The 9,168-nt window shown below is 38.1% G+C and overlaps 1 protein-coding gene across 11 annotated transcripts in view; it reads left to right on the plus strand.

Annotated features, from left to right (window-relative positions):
- YTHDC1 (YTH N6-methyladenosine RNA binding protein C1) overlaps positions 1-9,168 on the plus strand; it is an 83,751-nt gene that overhangs the window by 14,243 nt on the left and 60,340 nt on the right. For 7 of the 11 annotated variants that reach the window (XM_082759410.1, XM_082759415.1, XM_082759416.1 and 4 more), the window contains 6 exons: positions 2,458-2,540; positions 3,992-4,028; positions 4,121-4,160; positions 4,265-4,327; positions 5,947-6,081; positions 6,790-6,997. In XM_082759410.1, the coding sequence (XP_082615536.1) occupies positions 2,458-2,540; positions 3,992-4,028; positions 4,121-4,160; positions 4,265-4,327; positions 5,947-6,081; positions 6,790-6,997 (566 nt within the window). Of the gene's footprint in view, positions 1-2,457; positions 2,541-3,991; positions 4,029-4,120; positions 4,161-4,264; positions 4,328-5,946; positions 6,082-6,789; positions 9,057-9,168 lie in introns of those variants that run through there. The other 4 variants (XM_082759417.1, XM_082759420.1, XM_082759411.1 and 1 more) reach the window with 1 other exon arrangement.

Raw genomic sequence — 9,168 nt, forward strand, 5'->3', positions numbered from 1 at the left:
ATAAAGAAGAGAGAAAATCCTCAAATCAAGCTGCATGGACAAGTTTGTGGCTTCATTGAGGATTTCACATGGTTCCCCGGTCTGTCATTTTTCAAGAGGAAAATGGGGATCTTTGCTTTTGCAGAAAAAAAAAAAGCTTTTAAAGTGCTCTCTAGTTTAGACTAGATCATTTATTGAGATAATGCAACATGTAACACTAGCTGTAGGTAAGCTTGGATTTATTATGAGCAGGCTAGATGGAGAGAAGGAAATATTTATGTGCCAAAAATGTGTTAATATCTTGTAAAAGCCTTTTCTTTCAGGTGTGTCTCTGGATAAGCCTTATCAAATATGGGACTTTAATAAGGATCACTTAAAATTTTGCAGAAGATGCCGCCTCATTTTGAGGATAAAATATTTAAGTTATTTTGATATTCAAGAGGAGCATTATTGGGACTGTTTCAAATTGTGTCACCGTGATGCTTTAACCCCATTGCCAAATATTCTCTAACATGTAACCACTGAATTCACACATCTTGCTGAGCTTCTGAAAACAGTAGGTTCTTTCCAAAAGGGATCGAGTGGCCCTTGGAGACCCGGCAACAAACCAAACAGAATGGCTGTTGCTGTGTCTGTATATACAACCTTTCCAGATGCTGGCAGTACCTGTGGACTTAAAAGTATTTTAGAGGATCGACATGGTTATTGATCACTGCTATATGAACTTAACATCACTTTCCAGAAAAAAGGGGGTATAACTTGTTACAGAATTGGAGAAGTCTTTGCAAAGAACTGATATTAGCCCTTCTGCCAAACACCTTTTCCCTGTGTAGCCATTTTGCATACAGACTGATGTATGGTTTGGGCTGAAACCTTTGGTTGTTTCCTCTTTGTGGAAACGTCCTGTGGTAGGTACAGATACCCAACAAGAGTCCCCTTTTCCTTGAGCTTAAAGAAAGGACACTCTAACGAGTAGGTAGGAGGAAACCTGGCAGCGCCCCCCTATTTTTGGCTTTAAAGGACTGAACACCAAGATGGCTTGTGAAGTTAAGCTAAGAGGTTTCCAGTGCAATAAAGTATATACAAGTGAAGGTTTTGCAATGGACTGCAAACTATACATATAACACCACCACACCTTCTCAAGCCTGCCAGGGCCTCCATTTATGTATGTGGCTTACAGCTTAAAGTCAGTAGTTGGACTACTATATGAACTGTTTCTATCATAATTTATACCGGTCGTAAATGCACTCTCAAAACTACAAGAAAGCGGTATGTTTATTCTTTACACCAGCTTCTATTTTTCTTGATCTGATTTTGCTGTAGATGCAACTGCTTTGTTTTTTGGGCTTTTTGCTCATAGTAAAGAATCTGCTTTCGTTTTAAAGAGCTTAGTAACTGGGTATGGTGGGCTTTAAAAACTGAAGTTGGGAAGGGGGAGGAGAAACTACTTAAAAAACTAAGAGAAAGCTGTGTGAGCTCATTACTCAGCAAGCAAGTTGCACAGTAATTAAGCATTATAAGAAAGTGTCAATTTCATGTCTTTGTCATAAGGAATTACATTGCTGATGGGGGTGGGGGATTGGATTGTAGCTGATTTGTGTTTAGAAACACCTTTATGTTAGCATTGAAGTCTCCCACTAATGTTTATGTACCTTGATGGAGAAACATTAGCAACCAGTTTTCAGTTCTTTTTTTAAGCATAGTTCTTTATTAAACATAACAGCAATGGGAATGTACATGTTTTATGAACAGACTGCCTTCCTGAGAGTGAGATTCTTAAAGATACCATCTCTTCCATAAGGAAGCTATTCTGTATTAAAAAGCCCTAATTAATTATCAGGAAGTTTAAACGTTCTTAAACTTTCTGTAAAAGGCACTGATACATTACTGGTAAATTGCTTAGAACAGAATTTGTTAGAAATAATATTATTGGACTACAAAGCTAGCCAAGCTGCAGTGAAAAGCAGTTTCACAATAGCATGCACGGTTTTATTTATAAATGTTATGCAAATAGACCTCTTACAGAATTCTTTACCCCATAGTTAGCGAAGTAATGTCCGTGCCTTTTGACTGTAATGGTATATTTTACTGTTTATTTTAACTGTATGCAGTAATGTAAATTCTGTTGTCCAATAGGTTGGTTCAAAATGTAATGTGAAAGTATAATGCTAAAGCCTACGTCTGAATTTGTTTCAGACAAGTCTGTTCCCTTTTGTTTGTTACAAAGGTGCTGTTGGTAGAGTTTCTTCCATCACTACCGAAGTACCTGTAACCAAAAGCTAACAGGAGGGTATTTAATCAGACTGTTGTATGTAATTATTTGAGTTCAAACTTAAAGCTTTAGAATGATTTGAAGCAGATGAAGTTCAGAATGGATAAATGGAGAACCTGGGCAGCTCAAGCTATTCCTTTGAGGTATTCTGCTGTGTCGAATGCTCCAAGCAACCTTGTTTAATTTCTGATATCTAATTTGTATAGGCGTCGACCAGAAGATTATGATATTCATAACAGCAGAAAGAAACCAAGGATTGACTATCCCCCTGAGTTTCACCAAAGACCAGGTTAATATCTTACCATGAAGATTTGTGTGCACCAATTCACAAGTGTTTTCTCTAGTGCATCCTCGTGAATTTTAAAAGTAAACTTTTGATATGGTTGGGGTATAAAAATGGAACTTGTCCTGAGTGCTGCCTGCTGGTTCAACCCACTTCTTGCCAAAGTTTACTGGCACTAAGCTTCACTGCTTTGAGAGAAATGAGTTAATTTAGACCGAGCCCTTTCAAGAATCTCAGAATTGTGGAAATTGTCTCAAAAACTTGGTTAATGTGGTTAGTTGAAATTCCTGCCAGTCACTAGGATTTGCTTGGCCTACTTGCAAGTGCAGTAATCATCAAATTAAAATGTTAATCAGAAATTTTCTACTGGGAAAGTTAGCTGAGATAGCCTGAGTAGAGACAGTGATAGACATTCAATTGAGTTTTCAGATAATTTTTTTTTACGAGTTGGATATGAGGAAGGGAATGGGAACATCGTATTTTACAAGAGGCTCTAATGATGGGTTTGGGAAAAGAATTTTGCTGTTTTCTAGAAAGATGTTCACAATGGTAATGCAACAACAATGCTCATAATATTGGAGATTTTTTTTCTGAAAGCAAATACTACAAAATGGTCGGTTGTAAACTACAGAGACTTGCTTCATTAGTGTTAGAAATATAAATTCCATTACTTCAGTAGTAGATTTCTAAATCTTCCTTAAGAATATGCCTTTTGCAGTCAAGCTGGACAGATAAGTTAGCATCCTTTGATGCAAAAAGTATGTTGTTGCTGCTCTCTGTCTTTCCAAGATTTAGAGTACAGAACAAAATTTTAAGAACTAATTAAGTTCAAAACCATTGTTCTATTAGCAGCGTAGGCATGCCTGGTGTTTTGCACCATTTTGCTGAGCTGTGAGAAGTTTACTTCCTGGAATTTACTAAAGCTGTAGTAATTCTTTGTCCTGGATGGCTTTTCCAGATGGTTTTACCATGTTTTTAAGTTTCTGTTTAACTTTGTATTCAAAACCTAGGAAATCAGCTTTGAATGGTGGTACTCTGGGCAACTGTACTGAATGCATGGTTAATAAGTAGCAGCGGCCATGGGTTGACTGTCAGGGCACAATACCCTTGAAGCCTGTGGGCAGTTTGAATTTGAAAGAAATTTGTCTTTGCACAGATTTCCCCTTCCATATTTGTACTGTGTGCAAGCTTCTGTGAGTGTGTATGAAAATATATATATATGCACACACATTTTATATGTATGTATTTTTTATTACTATACTATTTTTCTTTACTGTCTACAAGAAATTGTAAGTTTGAGATTTCGAAGCTGAATACAACAGGCATTACACTGTGTGCCAGCTACCAAATTGTAACACGTATTACAAAATGGAAGGGTAGATTTTAATAAGTATATTTTTTTAAAACTGTTATAATGAGATGGTAAATTAAATTAACGCTGCTTGATGTTCGAACAGGGTATATAAAGGATCCCAGGTATCCTGAAGTAGACAGGTAAGGTGTGTTCATGCTGTTTACTTTATGTCCTGGTAACTTGTCTGTGTGGATAACTTGGATTTAGTTCTGCAAATTTTTATTCCCAACAGACGATTTTCAGGAGTTCGACGGGATGTGTTTTTAAATGGGGTAAGTTGGTGCATGTTGATTTTGTGGGAACTCTTTATATTCAGCTTTCAGCACTTCCAAAGAACACCCATCACAAATATTAATATCACTGTCTTTCATTTTAGTCCTACAATGATTACGTGAGAGAATTCCACAACATGGGACCACCACCACCGTGGCAAGGAATGGTTTGTGTCTTGTTCAACTCCATTTTTCTCTACAAAATACGGCTTTTCTGTTCCCCACTACAGGAGCCTAGTATATCTGAACTGTGCCCAACTCTTTGCTTTTCCTAAAATTTATCTTTTCTGTAATTGCGTGAAATTTTGAGGAGGAAAAATTACTTATCAAGTATTATCTTGTATTTTTATTTTGCTCTCAGCAATAGTCCGTCATTCTAGTAAGTAGTACAGCAGCAGGAATCTGTGTTGGCTTGAACCTAGAAGGAACAGAAGGCTCTGAGGAAATAGCAGATCCTTTCTAGAGCCGGCACAGGAGGGTGTGACCAAATTCTGTACTCAGCTAAAGATTCACAGTAATTGGCTTTCTTTCAGATGCATCAAAGAGGTGGACTTGCTGCAGAGTCTCACAGATTGGATTGGTGTGCTCAAGTGTTATGTAGTGGCTTGCTTTTGGCTGTGGCAGTGAAGCATGAAGGAAAGCAGCAGGCTGTACTGAATAGTGTAATCCAAATAAGCCGTGTCTTATGGCAGCCTCCACTGAAATGCACTTCTTTCCCAGTCAGATAAACGTGTATGTGTGCACATGTATACAGTTACCTACGTTGAATTTAAGTACAAGCAAAATATCAGTTACATTCATTTGTGGTTTTGTCATTCTGTGAGGAAGAATAGTCACTGTAATTAGTTATTTTGGTTATATTTTGTTATTCTGGCTCTGAGTTGTGTCCTGATTTTAGGTAACTATAACAAGCTTTCTGGCTCTTGTTGTGTATATTGTGAATGAGCAACAGGCTGTGCCAGGTGTAGAGACGCTATTACTGCCCCTCATTTTTCTCAGCTGCAACACAGCTCTCATTTGCCCTAACTGAAGGAGATCTGCAAATTTTTCAGACTGGGAGGAAAATGTTTTTTTCGAACCCAGCTAAACCTAGAGATGCTCCTGTCATTTCTACCTGCTCCTCCCCATTCTGCATGATGGCCAAGTAGTCATCTTAAAATCCATAACTTCTGCCTACTTCATTTATGAGCGGCAATGCAAGCAAAAATGCTTTAGTAATATCTGAAAGAAAGACCTTACTGATTAAAAAGATGGAAGAGAAGCCAAGAGATGATTTGATTAAAAAATAATAATAATAATTAAAAGAATCTGCTAGTCTTTTGTTAAATAGTTTGTCTTGCAGAGTAAGCTTGTTCACTTAAAATAGGATATACCAATAAGGAATGGCACCAGAAAGCCTCGTTTCTGTGAGAATTTATGGGTTTGGTCAAAAAATCATATTCCATATACATAGATCATTAATAAGAATTTGCAAAATGAAGTTGCAAAATTTCACCTATAGCATCACGTTGAGGCAGGTATTGAAAGAAAGTGCGTTTTGGGTCTGGGGAGGATGTTGGCCAAACTTGTAAAAAAAGCAATGATATGGTCTCTCATTGATTTTTGGCAGTAAAGCATAAGAAGTGTTCTGCTATACAGTTAGGAGACTGTGATCAGATTTAGATGTCTGTGTTAAGTTGTTTCCACCTGAATGAAAGTAACCTCTGCTCTTAATTCCCAGCACTAAGCCTTGGGTACATACCTTTGTTTTAGAACATTCAACACATTTTATGTAACTCTCTTGTAGCCACCGTATCCAGGCATGGAGCAGCCACCGCACCACCCTTACTATCAGCACCATGCACCTCCACCTCAAGCTCACCCGCCATACTCAGGACATCATCCTGTACCACACGAAGCAAGATACAGAGACAAACGAGTAGTAAGTGTCCACAGAGTCGGGGGAGACAAGCCTGCAGGCTAGAGTAGGAATAGGAGGAATTTGGAGTACAGATGTAGCCTGGGACTTGTTGACTTTGAAAATACAGATTTTTAAAGTGCATTTTAGTTTTTCTTGGAAAGGTCAGTCATGTAGATTGGCTAGGTATTTCCAGCATTTTTGAAAAGTCTCTCTCCCCCAGGTGATATTGTGCAGAATTACCAGAATGTGGTCTTGAAATGAATTGTTTGCTTCAAATGGCATCTGGTTGTCAAGCTGTGAAGCTTTTTTCCTGCTGAAGCCCAGTTTGAATAAGGATGTGGCCTTATGTCACTTCTTGCAGTCATGCACTGCAAATTACTTTCTCTTCAGTAGCCGAAAAGTTTGAGTCTTATAATTTTTATGGGCATATCAAAAAAAGATCAAACTGATGAACCACTTCTGTTAGCTGACTTTGACAACTGCTTCGCTTTCTCTTGCATTTGAACCCCAGTTTACATATTTTCTACTTTGTGCACAGTAGGATCATGGATCTATTGTGTTTCCCTGAGGATGAGAAACTTCATGCATGCTGGACAAATACCTATATATCTATAAATATATATATACTTAGACTGGGCTTTCCAAAGAGTTATAGCTAATCCTGTGGATAAGGGCAGGGAAGGGATTTTTATCTGGAAAAGAAAATAAACAACTGTCCTTTCATCGCAGCACGACTATGACATGAGGGTGGATGACTTTCTCCGCCGCACGCAAGCAGTTGTCAGCGGTCGGAGAAGCAGGCCTCGGGAGAGGGATCGAGAGCGGGAACGGGACCGTCCTAGAGATAACAGAAGAGACAGAGAACGGGACAGAGGCCGTGATCGGGAAAGGGAGAGAGAGAGGATTTGTGACCGGGACAGAGACAGAGGTGAAAGAGGTAGATACCGAAGATAATCTATCTGGAACCAGTGCTCACTTGAAACAAAAAAGCTTGTATTTTTTTGTGTGTTTACAAGTAGTATATTTTATTTCCAGCTGTCTACTTAAAGTTCGTTGTGTAGAAGGATTTATAATGACCCTCTTTATTCCAAGCATGCAGTGAACTATGAACTGGAAAAACTCAGATCAGCCAAACATTGAATACGCAAAGCTGACACAACTTGACATTTCTATCGGAGCAGAATGGGAAACAGTTAAGAATGTAGATATTGATTAATTCTCAATAAGTGTTCATTTACTTAGTGACTTCATTCTAGGTTTTTGAATACTGATGGAAAACTGCCATATTTTTTTTGCTTTGATGTTTCCTTCCTGTAGTTTCACATGGTTCAGTGGGAGAATGCTGCTATCAAGTATGCAAATATTGAAGTATGATTTTTGACTGTATGGCAGTGTTGTAGCAGCCTATTTTTTTTCTTCTGGTTTTTAACTCTGTCTGTAAAGTCGTGTTTTTTCAGTCTTCAGTAATGAAAGCAATATTAAGAAGACACTATTGATACCTAATTTTTAACCTTTTTTAAAAAATCTTCCCATGTTCAGTAACATTTGGTCAACTCTCTTGTCTAGTCTCCTTCCAAAATGTACACATTGCTTGGAATGTTCACAACCTGCGCGTGTGGAACCAGAAAATATTGCTGTATTCTACATTGCTACCATTTTTTATATAAAAATAAATTGGTAATTATTGAAATGATTAAAACTCCAGATCAGGTTTCTTGGTCTTCTAAGCTTGCCAGTTTTGATGAGCTCTGGCAGTTCTAGGAAGGTATTTGTGTTCAAAAATAGTTTAAAGGTGCTTGCAATGAGTGAAATTAATCCAGAAGCACGAATTTAGTAAAAGGACTGCTGCAATAAAAAATACCTGCTTTTCTGTTTCCACAATGAAGTAGTCAACTTACATAGCTCTAGCTGATCAGAGTTACTAAGGCCTTGCATGTTTTAACTTAATAAAATGATCCTCAAGTTGATAATAGGCTGTCTTCAGCCATAATCATACCTGTCTACCAAGGGTGTATTAGTCCTGTGAGGTCCAGACTCTCCTCATGTCATCTTTCTAGTGATTACAGCATCACTTGTTGTTTGTCTTAAATAGGAACTATTTGAAGCTAAATGCCAATGGTGTAAAACTGTGAAGCAAGAAAAGTAAAACTTGCAGTGTATGCTGTTCAGTTTCTGCAGCATTTTCCTAGTTCTCAAAACCTCTATGCATTAACTACGTGGACTTTTTCGTAACCTTTCTTCAGTACTTTCTGCAGTATCTTCTATGTAACAAAGCCAAATTGTAGCACACGCTTGGGAGTCCTCCAACTCCACAGCACTAAATTCTGCAGCTCTGTTTTAATAAACTGCAATATAGGATTCAGTGTTTCTGCAATTGCCACACTGTGCTGTCTTCTTAGAACTGACAGTATTTTGGGCTTTGCAGATTTTAGTCTACACCGCTATAGCAAACATGAGCAAAAACTGACCTCCATTGTGGAAACATGTTCAGCTTCTTGTAGCATTAAAAAAAAATGTTTAACTCCCTCAAAACCATTTGTTTTGCAGTGAGGGTTAGATCAACATGTCAAACTCAGTATGCTTTAACTCTTGAAAATTCAGGTTAGATAAACTAAATTGCTTTCACTAAGTAGTTCAAAAGAAGCGCTTTAAAGTACAGAGCCCTGTATTTCCCACATCCTTTCTTAGTCCTACTGTCTGCCCAAAGTTAGGAGCCTTGCTGGCCTTACTGCAAAAGACCTGACATCCTCAGGCAATCTTCTGCTGGCAAAAGCTGGGTGATGAGGGCTGTTATTGATGAAGTACGGTGGAGCTGAACCTAGGGACTGTACTGAGCAGTTGTAGTCAGTTTTCTGATAAGGGGCCTGAATGTCACACTGTTCTGCATTCTCTGCACTGTTACGTATATCTGCGCATCTCATCACAATCATAGGAGGAGTTTACCAGAATATGCTGGGTTCTAAGTTATTACGAGAAACATTAATAAAAGCGGTATTGTTCTAACCACTCTACTTTGGGAAACAATTCACTTGCACTTCTGTGAGGGTTTTTTTATGAAGAGATTTTAGTAGAGCTGAAGCTGTTAACAAAAAAGCCAATGAAAAAGTT

The sequence above is a fragment of the Aythya marila genome (genome assembly GCF_965140915.1).
Source record: "Aythya marila genome assembly, chromosome: 4".
Classification (NCBI taxonomy): domain Eukaryota; kingdom Metazoa; phylum Chordata; class Aves; order Anseriformes; family Anatidae; genus Aythya; species Aythya marila.